Raw genomic sequence first — 18,928 nt, 5'->3', positions numbered from 1 at the left:
CGATGTTTTCTTTGCAGCCTATACCGAGTTCCGATGTTTACAACCCATGTTTTCTAATCACTCCCTTGCATGTATAAACCACAGGTGCTTGGGTCATAATATATGAATACACATCTAACCTTATACATATGTAAATAATCAACAAGGTCGGAAGCTTCAAAATGGCGGCGATTCAACTCGCTTATTTACAGGCCGAAGTTCTGCAAAAAATAAAACTTACTGTATCTTTTCCTGTGATGTGCACATCCCAATATTGCTAAATCACAGTCTTATATCCTTACATGTTGCAAATATACTCTTTAAATTTAATTTTGACAGTTTTTTCTGTCAACCTTCTCAACCTGCCCGGAACTCCTTCTTAAAATGTATCACGCGAACCAAAAATGACGCTTCCGGAAAATTCGAAGTAACCCGAATGCCAATGAACAGTATGAAAAACGTAAAGATATTTCGAGATTTTTAAACATATCGACTTGGCGCGTATTCAAACGAAGAAAAGGAAACAAGATGAAAAATAAAGAAAATTTTAATCTACAGAAATGTTAAGTTAAAAAAAAAAACAAAAAAAAAACAAAACCCAAAAAACAAGTATTTTGTATATTCATGTAGTTATTTCTTGAGTTACTGCAAATACTAAACGTAAATAATCGTTTTCAACAAAAATACCCAAGGATTTCCAAGATTTACAGGTCACATAATACATTATTGCATAGTACTAGTAGGCTAGTACTTTATGGATATAAAAAAAATATTGCTGATACTGAACTTCTGATTCTAGTCTGAATTAAATTTACTTCTCTTATAAGAAACTGGATTCGGGTTACCTCGAATTTTCCGGAAGCGTCATTTTTGGTTCGCGTGATACATTTTAAGAAGAGTTCCGGACAGGTTGAGATGGTTGACAGAAAAACTGTCAAAATTAAATTTAAAGAGTATATTTGCAACATGTAAGGATATAAGACTGTGATTTAGCTATATTGGGATGTGCACATCACAGGAAAAGATACAGTAAGTTTTATTTTTTGCAGAACTTCGGCCTGTAAATAAGCGAGTTGAATCGCCGCCATTTTTAAGCTTCCGACCTTGTTGATTATTTACATATGTATAAGGTTAGATGTGTATTCATATATTATGACCCAACCACCTGTGGTATAAACAGAGTTGCAGACGAACACAAACATCATTACGTCACATAATTGACCTTCAACTCTTTGAATACATCATCGGTGAAAGGATAACTCATGTCTGTGCAAAGAGAGATAACCCGCAATGTACGATACTCGATAAAAACGTTTGAAAAATGACGGGATCGTGCGAATACTTTTGTCCACAGTCTGTATATGTACGTACGTGATCAGATTCCCGATTTCTATAAACTGCAAAACTCCTGACCAGTAAAGCATTCAATACAGGAAAAATAATCGACTCTGATATCTCCCCTGATTGAAGACATCCTGATTGTCACGCGCAGGTAGGTTAAGGATTCCCTTATAGAATAAAAGTGCACTTTATACCTTTACTTCTCTGAACTACCAATATATGACGTCATAATGGAAAATGACGTCAAGTCACTGCAAACTTGAACCTCGTATGTGGATCGACGCCATCAGAGTTGGTTGTTACGTATACATAAATGTAACTTTGACGTCACAGTCGTACGTTACACTATGAAACGTGAACTTTCAAATGCATCTAAGATATTATACACATCTAAGGTATTGTACCACTATCAATTTCCAATTACATGTTATGTATTAGAGTGAATAAGACGTTAATGATACCAAAACTGAATCTGTGGTTAAAATATATATAACATATTATTCAGGGATTCGGTTCTGGCCTTTTAACTCTCATCCACGGGCGCGCTTCCGGCGAAGAAATGCATCGATTTGATGCAATTCTTGCGCCGATCCACGTCCGAATCTTCTTACCGGTTACGGAAAAAGACGAGCGCGTGATCCGATTGCTCTCCTATGTGACGCAGCACAATATACAGATTTGTATATTGTGAGTCCGCGATTATCACGCAGGCAAATAACACTAAAGAAGTAGTTCGCAGTTAAAAGTTTGAAGATATTGATATTAAGAGCATTAATATAAAAAAGAATGGATTTTATTTATTGTGTAAAGTAATGAACTTGATGTTTACGTTCTTGTTTTGAAAGTTGTTTACGTTTTACGTTACGTTTTTTCGTCATTCTACAGTGACGTCACAGTATACGCGGCCTAAGAAATCGCTATCCCATAATGCCTAAGTGGAAGAGTTTGGTTTGTGAGCAAACGAACTCTGGTGGAAGTTTGGAAGATGCCTTTAGACTCGTTCATTATAAATGACCGTCATCACGTGATCAACGAAGTCATGTAATATCATAACAGATATGCTAATATATAGCCGAGAGAACCTTCTATGTAAATTGTCTGTACTTAACATAGCTGCGCGGGTGAAGTGTGTCGCAGTCTGTATAATGGAGTGACGTCGTGTTGTAAAGTTCTGTCGAGATACAAACGGAATTTATCATTTTGTTTCGTGAATTTATCAGAATAAAGAGAATCTAACATTTTCGGCAAGTGCACATCTCTGGTACCTGTTTCGTTTTTGTTTTTTTCGATTTTTTTTTTTTTTTTTTTGCGAGTATGTTATGTGCATTACATATTACGCACATGCACCTGTATTTTGCAAAATATACATTTTATGCTCATTGCTTATTCCATTTTATCAGTATGTAATTGGCAAATGACATAAGGGCATCTTATCCACTCTGTTCTCTATCACACATAATAAATACACAAGGAAAGTATCGAAAGTAGCACACGATTTGTAAACAAAGTAAAAAACCGCTTTACTTGAGAAAAGTTACACAAATCCCCGTATGCACTGATGCAAATGATGTCCTAGCAATCGGAACTCCTCGAATGTCTCGCGCACTCGACATAGATCTCGGATGTAATACGGTGGCATCCATGAGTGAATTTGATGCATTGTCAATTGTCAAATATAAAAAAAACAACAACATAGTTTTGTCAGGGAAAAGTGATTTTGTTATGACAGAATTCAATTTCGTCTAACAAAATTATATTTTGTCTCACAAAACTGATTTTTGTCGTAATATTTCTCAGTTTCCAAATAAAACTAATTTGCATACAAAATTCACTTGTGATAAAAAATAAAATTTTGTCTACAAAAATGAATTTTGTCATGACAAAAGTGACTTTTGTCCACTGAAAGATAATTTTCTATCACAAAATTAATTGTGATTTGTTATCAATTTTGTTAACTTGAACTCATTTTTGTTGGGAAAAAAAGTCATTTTTGTCCACACAAAATTGGATTTTGAGTACAAAATCACAAGAGTCCCATTTGGCGCCCAGTAGACAACAGTTACGTTAATAGATTAGTTTCCAACAGCTATTATGAGTTTGTCAACACACCACTGGTGCTCCATACTAATCGTTCCATGCGACTTGTTTATTATTTTAAAGAGCAAATAGTACATCTATTTGGATATACAGTTTAACGAGTAAAGGTGAAATATATTTAAATTTCTAAAACTTACGTTGAAAAGCGATGAACACATCCTCTGCAACTTCCACGAACTGAGCGTGTGAAGCGTGTGAAAATGGCCGAGTGGATTGAAAAATATAGTGTGTAATTCAGGTTATACGTAAAATAACCTTCTTACGTATTGGGAGAGGGAATTTCTTTTTCAAGATCATTGCACTATTGTGTTTTACAATACGTTATCACTTCTAATGATATATAGCGACGTTGTATGACGCAACCTTAAAAAGTAGCGCAAATTATAGGATTTATACTTGTAATATAAACCTTAAAATATAGTGTTCTTCCATCAACTCAACATAAAAAAAAAAAACAATACATCATATGAAAAGAAAATGGTAGAAAATATTTTTTAACAAGAAATTATTCACTTTGGACATTAGGCCGAATTTTGCTTCCGGTCACTGGAAGTGAACCAAAAAAAAAAAAAACACCTAAAATTTGTGCTTTTCAAACAAAACTTATATGGTATAATTAGGTCTTTTTTGCAGATTCATAAAATATTAACTTACCGGAAGTCAAAACGACAACTTACGGTTTCTCGATAAAAAAAATAAATAATAATTTTCGTCTTTTTTTATCTCCATAAATCTCGCCTAGGTTTCAAGTGTTTATATGTTGATGACACTATCAATCTCTAGAGTAAAGTCTTTTTTTTTTTCTTTTCAAAATTCACTTCCGGATGGTAGTAATACACCACTTTCTGGTGGGTTTTTTTGGTCCACCCCTTTTTGTCAAAAATACCTTCATCTAGAGACGTGAAACTTTCAGGGATAATAGACAGCACGTAGTCGCTCTGACTTATGAGAAAACACATCTGAATATGTGTAAAATATTCTATTTTGCTTTGCTTTTTCAAATTATTTAAATGTTTGCTATGGAATTTGTAGAATATACCAAAAATGAACAATAAAATTGGTTTCTACGTGTCTGTATGCGTGTGAGATGGCGACTTAAAATTATGTGTTTTATATTTTTCTTGCTATAGGCCTATCTGAAAAACTATTTGAGATTGAATTATGAAACTTGTGTGGATGATAGACTATAATCTGTGTAATGACTTCCTGTTATCTCTGTAATTTCTGCTTCTCATGTTCATAATAAGCCTTTTCATTTTACAAAATGCTGACCTCCTAATACTATTATTACCTCCTAATACCATTATTGCATACAATATTTTCCGTTCTGTTTTCCATTCCATGTTTTAGCAACATCCCTTTGACACTACCCATTTCACAAAGATATCACCTGAACAAGAGCATAGAGTCCAAATACTAGATTACGAAAGTTTTATGGGTCATGTGTGTAATTTTACATATGTCACACGCACGTGTACCTGCATGTGTGTAATTTTACATATGTTACACACACGTGTACCTGCATGTGGTTAACAACAAATTTTACATGCACATTGAAGTATCTTAACGTCCATAACCTTCATATGTAGTGTGAAAACACTTTGACCTGCATCTGACCAGGACATACTGAACTAAGTAAATAAAAGGACATTGACATTTACTGGCTTTGTATAGAACTATAGGAAGCGATTTCCGGTGAAGGAGGGGTTGGGCAGTATACCGTGTAGTATTCTATAGATTGCCAGTGGATTATACAATGCTTACGGTCGTTGAAGTGAAAAGGTTGTATGAGGTCTTCCTCTCTAAAGGAGGTAGGAATTTATTTCAAGATTTTGATTGGTATTTCGTTTAATTGACCTTGTTAGGTAATGCTTTATATGTGTATGTTTGATAGACACTTTGGAATTGCAAAAGAATTCAAAGTGCATACCCGACTTGATTTAAACTGCCTAATAATTCATTCACACTATTTAAAGAGACAAGTTGGTGCACGAAACAGGGACCTTTTTCGTCTTACATAATATGGTTAATAGTAAACCACAACAAAAAAATACATCTAGCACTAAATCTACAAACGTATTTACCCCGCAGCACTAAAACTGCACTAAATCTGCAAACGTATTTACCCCGCAGCACTAAATCTGCAAACGTGTTTACCCCGCAGCACTAAAACTGCACTAAATCTACAGACGTATATACGTGAATATAAAAATATGCGTATATATGTAAATACGTTTGTAGAGTTCTACATGTAGTCTGTGGTGTAAATACGTTTGTAGATTTAGTGTATATTTAGTGCTACATGTAGATTTGTTTTGTTTTGTTATTCTCTGTTACTATTAACCATATTACATGTATGTAAACTTTATCTTTTGTCCTGATGAAGGGACAGGTCGTCCCGAAAATTAGACAATCTGATTGTTCGTGTCGTTGGTCCTTTCATGCCTTTTAATGCTTTGTATAATTTTTATACGCCCGTCGAAGACAGGACGTATTATGGTATGGTGTCGTCCGTCTGTCTGTCCGGACCTTGTGGGCAGGATACAGACTGAACCATAAGCCCTAGGACTTTACAACTTTGTACATTTGATCACCATGATGAGAGAAAGATGCCTATTGTTTTTCAAGGTCAAGGTCGTATTATCACTTATTAGGAAAACCTTGTGGGCAGGATACAAACCGAACCGTAAGCTCCAGGATATTATAACTTGGTATATTTGATCATCATGATGAGAGGAAGGTGCCTATTGTTTTTCAAGGTTAAAGGTCAAGGTCGTAGTATTATTTATTAGGAAAACCTTGTTATGCCATAGTATGCACCAGTAGATTGAGTAAATGGATCGTATATTTGTTTTACGTCCCTCTCATATTTTGGCATTACCAGCTGTAGATTTCATGAAGTACACAGCAACATGTTTTAATACGCATGTCGAAGACATTATGGTATGGCGTCGTCCGTCCATACGTCTGTCTATCCGGATCTTGTGGGCAGGACACAGACCGAACCATAAGCTCCGGCAATTTACAATTTGGTACATTTGATCACCATGGTGAGAAGAGGATGCCTATTGTTTTTCAAGATCAAAAGGTCATAGTATCACTTAGTAAGTAGGAAACCCTTATGGGCAGGATACAAACCGAACCGTTAGCCCCAGGATGAGAGGAAGATGCCTATTATTTTTCAAGGTAAAAGGTTTCAGTGTCAATTAGTAGGAAAACATTGTAGGCATTATACAGACCGAATTGTTGGGGCTAGGACCGTCAAACTTTGTACAGATACACTTCATGCCAAGTGGAGGATGCCTATTGTTTCGTAAGGTCAAGGTCGTAGTAGCAGGATACAGACCGATTCGTTAGGGCAAGGGCCATCAAACTTGGTGCACATGCATCTTATGCCAAGTGAAAATATTACATAGAAAGTACATGATTTGTCTTGTTTTTAAGACGCAAAGAAAGTATGTCACACCCGAATGATTGCTGATGCTACTTGAAGCCAAGTTCTACAAATCATGGTGTAAGAAAAACGCCCTATATTAGCTCTTCACGGGCGCATTATGTACCGTTAGCGGTACTCTTGTTGTATTTTCAAGGTATCGGGTGTTGTTGGAAATTGGTGCTTGTAGATATATATATATATATATATATATATATATATATATATATATATATATGTAGATATATATATATATACACACACAGTTATAAGTTCGGTACAGTTATACGTTTATAACAAAGACGTTGCTAAAAAAAATTGTATATTTGAACTGCCTGATGAACCATGTAGACATGGAGAAAGCGCTAGCAGTAAATTATTGTTTTTTACGGAATGTGTCATTCTGATTTCTGATTTTCATTACTTTATCGACTTTTGAATCTCACATGACGTACATCTCACATGACATTGCAAACCGAGATTGATATTTAACAAAGTTTAATTTCCATTGATTATTTCAGAAGCGATAAATCCACATAATATCATCGAAGTAAACACACAATGGTCAAGATAATGAAACCGGCTACTTATCAGAATACCCGAAATTATCAACAAACCACAGCTTTATCAGCATGTATAGAATTTAACCACCAGAGCGACATGCATAGCACAATCATCAGTTGATTCGACTTATGCCGTTTCATCATGATCACGTTTACACGATAATAGACAAGCCAAACATTCGATTGAAAAAGGAATAAGAGGGTTTTATTTTCTGTTCCCTACATCAAACCGTCAGGTTTTTTTTTTTAATGTCACTTTCGAAATCACCGCTGTAGAGAATGAATACTGGTGACAGGGGACAGTTTCTTTTTGATTCTGAAGCATGTGGATAGGGAGTATACACCTAAGTCAGATTATCACTGATTAATGAAAAATCATATTTCCGTTTTATGTCATTACTTGTATTTCATATTGGTGTAGTAAATGAATAAATTATGAACCTAAAGTACATGTAATCCATACATACATACTGGTGCTGTTATGCTCTGAGCAGGTGCCCCTTTCTCACTCCGATTTTCTCTCATTTGGGAGAAATCCGTGCCTTCCAAACCCCATCAGAGTACCATGGGGGTATTTAGACATTGTGCACAATCAAGAACTCTGTATGCCCTTCTTAAAAATCTACTTTTCATCTGAGGCCATCCACCTTCCCTTTCAGCTACATACCTTTTGCTGGAACATGTAGACTTTCACCTGAATTTCTTCAGCAACTGACCACGTGTACTTCCGTATTTGCTCCCATCTAAATGGTAGGAATCATGGTGACACCTACATGTTGCATGAAAGGTGAAGATAACGAACAGTGATCAATCTCATAACTCATATCATCACTCGGATGCACTTGACGGGTTTCTTAAGATTATTTTACACATGTAACATCACTTCAAAAATGAAATATTTCCATTTTTTAGAAAGTCGACTGGGCCTATATGGTGCGAAACTGCCCCCTGCTACTTAATTGTAAACTCGGCACCTGGAAAGGTTGCAGGGGGTGGTTTCGCACACAGGCACTCAACGTTTTAAATATCTATGATAAAAAAAATTATTCATTCTCACTTAGCTAAAATTCTGAAATTGTTATTCCCACTTAGCTAAAACTGTGATTTTCAAACCTGAGTGGTCCCTGGTACGTATAGTCTGTTTTAGACTAACTACCTATAATTATCAATCAGACCTTTGAAATCAAATCATTAACATGTATATATATATATATATATATATATATATATATATATATATATATATATATAAGTATACCTTTATTGTTTAAGACATACATCTTATAAATATGAAATAACAAAGATTTATAATGTTTTAATATATATTAATGACATTGGTTAGAGGTGTACAAATTTAAGTGTATTTTTATAGGAGGAGATAGTGTAATTGATTGTCTTCCTATAAACAAACTATTCACAAGGTATATCATGCTGCTATTTTAGTTTTCTTTTTTTTTTACCAGCTGATGCAGCTTGCAATTTTCGGAGAAAAGTTCGATATACCAATTATGATAATTAGACCCCTACCATTTAGAAGTAACTCTGAATCATGCATCGTCAAGCGCTTGTGGATACCACCCCTTTTCCCGGACTTGCCATTTTCTGACACCCTCTCCTCCACTGATTGTGACAGTATGTTGTTTCACAAACATAAAAAAAATAAATAAAAAAATGAAAATTTAAAAGAAATATTGAAAAAGTAATAACCTTTCAAATTTTATTCCTTTTTATATGCTAGTCACCTTTAGAAATGATTTTATAAGTCTATCCAATCAATCAATTTATGATGCAGAATATTTTAAGAAGAAATGTTTTTACATACCGCTTGTAAAAAAAAATCCTGAAATTTTGCTTTCAATGAAATTAATGTATTTGCCCGATTTAAAAAAAAAATATCTTAGCTACATAATATTATTTTAAACCCTCATTAATCTTGCGTAAAAATCATTGGTTGCCTTTTTAAGGATTTAATCAACAGTTTACAATAGTCTTGCAATACGGCGTTGACAGAGGTATTACGGAGCAGCTACATACATATTGAGGGTTTATTTTACCCCCCCCCCCCAAAAAAAAAGAGAGAGAAAAACAAAAGTAAGAAAAAAAAGTCGATCCGATCCATTAAAGGATAGCAGTTTTACTGGTATTGTACTATAATGCCAAGCAAACATATTTAGACCCAAACTTTTAATTAGTTGTTTAATCTCTAATATGTATTCTTTGTCTTTTAATAACCAATTACCAGAAACCCTTTCCCCGTTGAAAGTCATTAATTTTAAATTCAATGGTAATTATTGAGTGATCAGTTCTATAACCTGGTATCCATGACAACAATTCCTCAGAAATAAGAAAAAGAAAATAGCCTTGCCTGTTTGATAGGATTTTTCCGGCCCCATGTAAATTTCTTTGCTGTAGGATTTTTTACTCTCCATGGGTCAACAAGATTAAATCTTCCTAAGTTTTGAACTTCTTGTCTGCTTTTAGGATTATTTTCCTTAATATAATTAGAACAGTCTAACTGAAAATTTCGAACTAAATTCCAATCCCCACATATGATAACAAACTCATTTTCATAGTCTTCAATTAATTTGCCTAAATCAGAGTAGTTGGGTCATCCCTGTTTGGCCCCTAAACGTTAACTAATGTTCTGATGTATTTATTTTTAACAAAATATTTGATAAGATAAAATTCCTATTACAACCAGTTTTTACTGAGGATACCTTAATTTCCACATTGTTGTTTATAAGAGTTATTGTTCCTCTATTCCTCTATCACTCATCAATATATCCTGTCCCCATTAAGCATAAATTAAGTTTTTTTCTCTCTGTACAATGTGTGTCTTGCAGACAGTAAGTGGATGACTTTAGATTTTTAAGATAACTCAACTTTATGACAAACGGGATGATTTCAGCTTCTCCATCGTCGACTTCTCATATTTATGTAGCAACATTCCATTATCACCTGCATATAGTGTTTATATTTCTCAACTGATTCGATATGCAAGAGCTTGTTCTGCATATGGTCAGTTTATAAATCGAGACAAGCTACTGAAAAACAAGTTGATGGTACAGGGGTTTCAACAGTCTCGATTAAAGTCAACATTTCGCAAATTCTATGGTCATTATAACGATCTAGTTCGTCAATACAACCTATCATTGGTTTTATGCTGCCAAATGCTGTCTGATGTGTTTCATACCGATTGTTAGACCGTTCTTGGTACACTGATTTTGACTACGGATAACTCTGTTTACCTGATCAGGATATAGGGCTCACGGCGGGTGTGACCGGTCGATAGGGGATGCTTACTCCTCCTAGGCACCTGATTCCACCTCCGGTGTGTCCAGGGGTCTGTGTTTGTCCAACTATGTATTTTGTATTGCTTATAGGAGTTATGGGATTGATCACTGTTCGTTATCTTCACCTTTCATGCAATGTTGGTTATTTTTGCGTGCAGAGGTCGATCTATATAATAGATAGGCTGTTTAAAAACAGCATTGTCGTGGGAATTTAAAATTCAACCGATGAATGGAACCGAAAGATCAACCCTTGCCGCCTTCTCTCTCGAACTTTGGATTTTAAAAAAATTCAGGCAGTATTATGAAGTCAACCCCCCTCTTTTTTTCTTTTTTTTACGATGCTACATGCCTAATTATATCGCATGCTTTCATTATGTTATTAATTCTAGGTGTCTGTTGTTTTTAAGATAGATTACTACTGAAATCCTTGGTATTAATGGCATTAATGCTTGGACAGAAATAAACTTTAAATACGGGTATAACACACCCACCCACTTTCCCAACTCTACAATAAGTGCATATTTTAAAAAGTTTTCTAAAAAAAATTGATGACATTATATCTTGTTTTTGTCATAGATATAACACAACCTGCTAAAACTCAGCATAATAAAGAATTTGGTAATGTATGCTTAACCACATGTATACACTATTTGTAAAATGAGGCGCCGTTTTAATATTTTTGAAGTATTTGCTGATATAAAAAAAAACAACATTTTTCTTATATCAAAAAGCATTTTTTTTAATATCAGAAAATAATGATTTTTCTGATATCAGAAATTCGAATTCTTGATATCAAATAATAACAGTAATTTTCTGATATAAAAAATTTGATTATTTGATATCAAAAAATAATTTTCTGATATAAAAAATTCGAATATTTGATATAAAAAAAATCATTTTCTGATATCAAAAAATACATCAAATTTTCTGATATCAAAAAATTAATTTTTTGATATCAGAAATTCACATTCTTGATATAAAAAATATAAGACATTTTCTGATATCAACAATTCGAATTCCTGATATTCAAAAAATGATTTTCTGATATCAAAAAATCGATTTTGTGATATCAAAATTGATTTTCTGATATCAGGAATTCAAACTGATTTCTTGATTTCACAAAATTTATTTCTGATATCAGAAAATAAAAGAAAATGGCGAAAAATCTATACATAAATAATGAATACTCCCTTGACCCATAGAAAACTTTGTTATTCTATCTTCATTTGACGTCATAACTTTTTTGCAAAATATTTTAAAAATATATTAATCTTTTTGCATGATAGAAATATATATCTTTGGTGGGAATTTTATTCACTGAATACAATATTTTCTAGCAAACTATCTGATACTGAAAAAGTTTATATTATCTGTAAACGACGAGTTAACTGTCGAGGGCAATAACTCGTGCTGGCATTTTCTCTATTGTATGTCTGTTATACAGTGATCTGATTTATCTCCCTGATATGTAACAGCTTTCCATTATCACCTGCATCTGGTGTTTATGTCTCTCAACTAATTTGATATGCTAAAGCATGTTTTGTGTATGAACACTTTGTAAATCGAGGCAACCTACTGACAAATAAGTTAATATCAAAGGGGTTTCACGAGAAATTCTAACCACTTTATTCATGAGCTTGATATCAGGTGGTCTTAAGGTTATGAATATTCATTAAGCGCGTAACTACATCAGAAGTTATTTTACCGTGTACATTTAATGGCAATTTGTGGTGTAAAAATTAATTTTAAAAAATTGAAAAGTTTTGACAACACAATATTTGAAACACGAGAAGAATTTAAAATCAAAATATACTCCCCGGCACGTACAAATTTGTCCACATAATATTACACAGAGATGATCCTGTTCTCCTGTTCGGTAGTCAATGTATATAACATAGCCCCCCCCCCCCCCCCCCATTAGTCAACAACATACACCATCGGCCGATCCCACCGAGCTACCAGGCAATTCTATCTCAAGTATCTTAAAATATTTATTTTAACTGCAAGTACGAATCATAAATGTTTCCTTTGTTTTGAAGATGCATCAAGTTTCAGTGAAGCATCACATTTATACAAATGTTGGTTTTCCGAAATCATTTAAATTTGTGAACAGATTCCGGAAAAACACATATCAATTTCCCGTTTCCGATGCTGGAATTAGTGATCGTTATTTTGTATCCGTTGCTTTTTGAAGTGAAATAGTCGACTTTTTGTGATTTTCAAAGATTCTTGAAATGCTTATAATGGATTAAATGGGGCTCTTCGATTCAAACTTTAACTATAAATGGAACTCCGAATTTTGTGTCAGTTACATTGAAAGTTGTTTCATTGAAAAGATACGAACATGAAGAATGGGGTGTGATGCTGGAAACGTGTGTTTATGCAGAGGTCAGTTTACAATCGTGATTTTACATATCTTTTTCTATTTATTTCTTTACGTAATGACTGATAGTTCGAATTCCAAGATGGCGGCATGCAAATTATCCAAATTGTAAGATCGACCCCGTTTATTTCATAGCGAATAGTGGATAAAGCAGTGCTGACCATTGTAGATATAAGAATTTACCATAATGAATTAGATTAACCATTTATTCCCCACATGCATCTACAGGTTCGCAACAAATTTCAGGCGGGAAGCTGAAGGTTGCATCACAGGGAGCATTCATTAAGTCGATCATAGTTTTATATGAGTCCTATTTTCTGATGTCAAAAAATCGATTTTCTGATATCAGAAAATGCAAATCATTTTTTTATATCAAAAAATCATTTTCTGATATCAAGAAACTCTCTAATTCCTGATATCAAAAACGATTTTTTTAATATCAAAATATCAAATTCTTGATATAAAAAAAACAAGTTATTTATCAATATCAACAATTTGAATTTTTGTTATCAAAAATCTAATTTTTTTTATATTAAAAATTCAATTTTTGATATCAAAAATTTGATTTCTTGATATCATAAGAATTCGATTTTTTTTATATAAAAAAATCAACCTTATTTTCTGATATCAAGAATTTGATTTTTTGATATCAGAAAATCATTTTTTGAATGATTCAGGAATTTATTTTTTTTGAAATTAGGAATTTGAATTATTGATATCAATAATTCTTTTTTTTGATGTCAGAAAATACCTCATAAATATTAAAACGGCACCTTATAATGAAACCCCGCGCAAGCGCGGGAAATCAGAATTAAAAATATTGCATAGAGGAAGGACTTTCTAATGCGAGTTTGAATTGTTGCGTAAATTAATTGAATGAACGATATCTTTAATTCAAATGAATTCAAGAATTCTTTTTGAATAATTGCGTGCATTAGTTATGTTTTATTTATTGTTATCATATACAGTAAATAAAACCTGATTATTAGGAAGTCACTTGGAGTTCCAAATTATTTTTTTTATGTAACATAATTAATCTCTCTCCCTACAGAAAATTCGATAATGATTTTACGAATGCAGTTATAATCCGTCATGCCGAATAGTCGACCAAAGACAAAATGAACGGTCGTTCATGACTTTAATATTTGAAACTCAGTATTGTGAATGTTTTAATAATGGTAGTTTTTGTCCAGTGCGACAATTCAAGGGCAAAATTATGAATACACATCGTTTCTTCTCGTCAAACGCAATAATCGAAAACTTAATGCACTATATGAATAACAAACTGCTATATTGTTAACAGTGGCCTGATTTCTTGAACATTGTCAAGTAGTGTACAACCTAATTTCAGTAAATGTTCACGTTATATGGCGCAAACTTCCCAGAACAGTCCCGGACCATTCGATATCTAACATATTGGGCAGTTTTCGACTTATTACTTACTTTCAAGATCTGTGTCATCACAAGACATGTTCAACCAAAATAAAAAACTTTTTTGTGTTTATCCATGTGTTTGTACATATCAGTAATTGTTAACAAATTATTCCAAAACGTCGTAACAGTGATTTCTATAATCACGGGAAAAATTGAGAACATTGAAAATATAAGATGAAAATCGTAGATGTGTCAGATCGTTGGTCTCGGCAGTGGGAGGGTGTCTTTCGTTGAATGAGATATATATAAATAAAATCTTCATAAAATGATAAATATGGGCCTAGTAAAAACTATTATAGGTATAACTAACACTGAACACCTACACAATTTTATTCTGGTCATGTTCTAAACCAATCGCATCTTCTCGGCTAGCTGGAAAGGCCCGAGATTGTGCCATATTGGTATGACGTTGCCTCGCTTCGTTCTGGAAATTTCCACTGGACTGATTCAAGACTAAAGTCACGGATTGAAGAAACGAATAGGCACATTTTCTTTATTCAACTATTATCAAAACCTTTTTCTTCTGTAAGATCAAAATCAAGCATCGATAAACAACGGATTAACTTAACATCGTTTAATCTTAAGGTGTCAATACAAAGAAGAAAAAACTGTCTTAGAGCCGTCACTTTACCTTCATTTTTGCTATTTCAGGGTAAGCTTGTCGAAAAAGAAAGTAGGTTTTTAATTCATTTTACAATATTTACTTATTAAGTAAGATTCTAATATAGCTTACGGATTTCACCTCACATATGAAACTATTAAAGATGCAAGCAGTAACTATGGAGCAAGCGTTTCGGAGTTTGTTGGCAAAAATTGTTAATTTATATGTATAGATTTATGTGAAGCTTTAGATCACAATGGTAATCCCCCTCCCCCAAATTCCTGTGTAAGGGGACTAACTGCAAAAATGTAGGCCATTGTTGAGATATGTCACACTTTAGTTTAACGACAGTTAATTGTAAGAGTTTAAATGATGCTAAGAAAAGAAAAGATGTTCTTAATTATGAAAGGTGAAGATCAATTTCGTAACTTCTATAAGCAATACAAATAGAGAGTTGGGCAAACACGGACCCCTGGATATACTAGAGGTGGGATCAGGTGCCTAGGAGAAGTAAGGATCCCCTGTCGACCGGCCACACCCGCCGTGAGCCCTATATCTTGAACAGGCAAACGGAGCCATCCGTAGTCAAAATCAGTGTGCCAAGAACGGCCCAGCAATCGGTATAAAACAAGTGAGACAGCATTTGACCCAATGATAGGTTGTATTGGCATCATAATAGAAGCTCATTGCAGAGAGTTTATCATTTGTTTTGTAAACAAAGATTGAGGTATGTTATTGTATACGAAGTTTTCAGAAGAAACAACTTTGCAGATATCCATACGGATACATGTCATAGTAGACCATCATCACAACTGGCATCTAAATACTATGGTCATAGAAATTACTATAGGCCTCTCGTGAGATCCATTTTCAAAGTGTCTCAGAGTCAAATGTTGCCTTAACTGTATTGCAGATTTTATAATCAGATGAATGTGTAAAAAATGCCACATTGTTACTCATCATCTTCGCTAGCTAAAAATGACGATACACGGTGTTTCTTTCACATGAAATAGAAATTAAGCGTATTGTCAGCTTTGGATAGCGGATATGATTGTTACAAATGTACTAAGAAAAACGGTTATTAACCTTAAACCGTTTGAATAATCTTAAAATGTTCACAAGACTGAAAAATAATTCGGAAAGACGTAATCCAACCAGCTGCATAACGTTGAGAAAACGATGCACACAACGTAGTTTCTTTTCTACCCACGTTATGGACGTCTGAACACCATATATCCTCGAAAAACCTATTTCGGTAGTATTAAGCCAAATAAATCGACTAAAGACTTCTCTGAACAAGATTGATTAAAGCTGACATGAATTAATAAATATAGTAGAATTCTCTGTGTCTGCCATATTTCTCTGCTTATCTGCCATATTAGATGGATATTCTATGGTAAAATGTATCAGGGTTTGCATGGTATATAAGGGGATGAGTTTTGCTACGCTTCATTTCACATCAATGTTTCCGATTTACCTATGCGGGTAGCTTCAACGGGTAACCCGTACATCTCCGATACTAAGGTATGGGCATCACAGAGAAATGAAATTTTTTAGAACACCACATGCACCATGCAGTGCTCAAAATTACAAGAGAAATATCGTACAGTAGTGAATCTTTCTAAAAGCTTTGGATAAATAAATTTAGAATGGTTTTTCTGTACGTGAATGTACGTACAGTTGCAGTCAACTTGTGAAAATTATACAAAAACGCGGAGAAATCTTTATCTAGTATAATATACACTTCTGTGAATGCAATCCTTTTGCATACAAGACAACCAAACATAACTTTGGTGTAAGCTTGTCGGGCAGCCGGCGTTTAATAATTTTACAACAAATATACTACATACATGGTAACTGACATGAACAAGTTTTATGTAAGTACTGAATCAAATAACAAAATGTCAAGACCCCCCCCCACCCCCCATCATTGACGTAAAAAACCGCCCAGGAAAAACCATAGATAAAATATTTGAAAAAACTATGGGAATCTGTGTTAAGTAACGTCTAAGGGTGAATATCAGACCTTATCCATAATTAAATATAATAATAAAAAAAATGTGCTACGTGCACTTCGTGAGACTGGCTTAGAATTGTAACGTATTTACATTGAATTCTGGGATCGTACCTGGTCAATTTCAGGGTTTGGGGTATTCAACAATAACTAATTTAAACTAATTGGTATGATTTTAGTGGACTGCAAAAATATACAAATATGTCCTAACCTTACCTAGGTTAATCATAACCAAACAGAGAATCACTATATCAATCAGAGGCAAGCAACGATAAACTGGTAGTGCTAACTAACAAAATGTAGAGCCCAGTCGCCCTCGGATTACCCCATATACTGTAGGACGCCTTATTCAGGACGGACAGTATATGTGGTAGCCCTTCAACCACTACACTCACAGTAGGATGCCTTATTCAGGACGGACAATGAGTATAGCGGCCTGGACGACGGTCTGTTCAGCCAATGCGGACGACACCAAAGAAAAGAAACTATGGCTAGCCTCTTTACTGGAGGTCAACCTCTTCGTGGCAGGCCAGACTTCTGATGGCCTTCCAAATTCACTCTCTAAATTGTACTTTATTTAATTTACAAATTTACACTGTTTTTTCTTCTTTCCTCTGCTGAACGCTAGCAACAAATGACACAGACGACTGCAGAGTCTCGGTATTTATACACAAATTAGATCACGTGATGTAAAGTGACTAATTGAGAACTCCGCATGGTCGTACCTCAAATATCCGGAATCATTACACTACCCATGCCTCCGATGACGTGCGTCCCGCATGTAAAACTTGGAAACTAAACAATTCTTCTATTTTAGACAAAGGTTAAATAAACAACAGAACGATCAATTTCAAAGCTATTTACGAAGAATTTTTTTCCCCTTCTTTTTTTCCCCAACAACTATATATTCACTATCTACCGTTATACACAACCAAAAAGTCAGCAGAATTCTGTTTTCTCTTCAACTATTTCTTCAATGTCAATATCACCCTCACGGAACCTCTTGATCCGCTTAGACGAGATAGATTTCTGACAAGCCTCTGTCTGGATTCCAATGTCCACCATGGATAACTTTCTCTTACAACTTTCACATCTTGTGTCTTGTTTATTTTCCATTTCTGGATTACCAGTGGGAGGAAGAATCATAACTTTAGGAACGAAAGGTCTGCTGGGTGCTTGTCTGTTTCCGGATTACTCTTCCCTCCAGCAAATCCTCATTAGTAGATGGTTCATCTTTCTTCGGTTGAGACTCATGCGACTCCCCTTCATTATCGCTACTGTCAGAGGAGACACAACCAATAATATCCCCATAATCTTGCTTCAGCCACTCTTCCTTTGGCTTTTCTGCTTCTTCTTCTACACCTTTAGTACTGGTTGACTCTTTGCTTTTATCAGGTTTACCATCCAGTTTGATGGGTTCCTCGATAAGGCCAGGGTGGCTTCTTCTTTCATGTCTCTTGACATTGATCTCCTTATTGCTGGAGTAGGTACAGTAAGTGCAGTTAAATGTTCTCATAGCACACTGCAGAACATGACTTTTATATTCTTCTCCTGACCTTGCCACAAACGTACACATAGGGCATCTACGACAATTCGCTGGAGTAACTTTCGTCTTCGCCATCTACAATAAGTGAACAAAGCATATATCACATGTTTAAACTATTTTCTATATACTGTAATCAAAGTATCATTACATGTCAGTCTCATAATCATGCATCCAGATAGGTGGTTTACGGGTTCTGCTTGGGCGACTAATGTTTGTGGGCCTAGTATCAGAATGGATATCATCA

At 34.4% G+C, this 18,928-nt stretch overlaps 1 protein-coding gene across 1 annotated transcript in view; it reads left to right on the top strand.

The window, feature by feature from the left end:
* Positions 1–2,111: 2,111 nt before the first annotated feature.
* Positions 2,112–18,928, top strand: part of LOC125671029 (elongation of very long chain fatty acids protein 4-like) — a 32,160-nt gene continuing 15,343 nt past the window's right edge. The window contains exon 1 of the mRNA XM_048906516.2: positions 2,112–5,228. Coding sequence (XP_048762473.1) covers positions 5,174–5,228 — 55 coding nt within the window. The 5' untranslated portion in view covers positions 2,112–5,173. The remainder of the gene's footprint in view (positions 5,229–18,928) is intronic.

The sequence above is a fragment of the Ostrea edulis genome, chromosome 4, assembly GCF_947568905.1.
Source record: "Ostrea edulis chromosome 4, xbOstEdul1.1, whole genome shotgun sequence".
In the NCBI taxonomy this organism is placed as follows: domain Eukaryota; kingdom Metazoa; phylum Mollusca; class Bivalvia; order Ostreida; family Ostreidae; genus Ostrea; species Ostrea edulis.
This window is presented reverse-complemented; position numbering and strand designations above follow the sequence as displayed.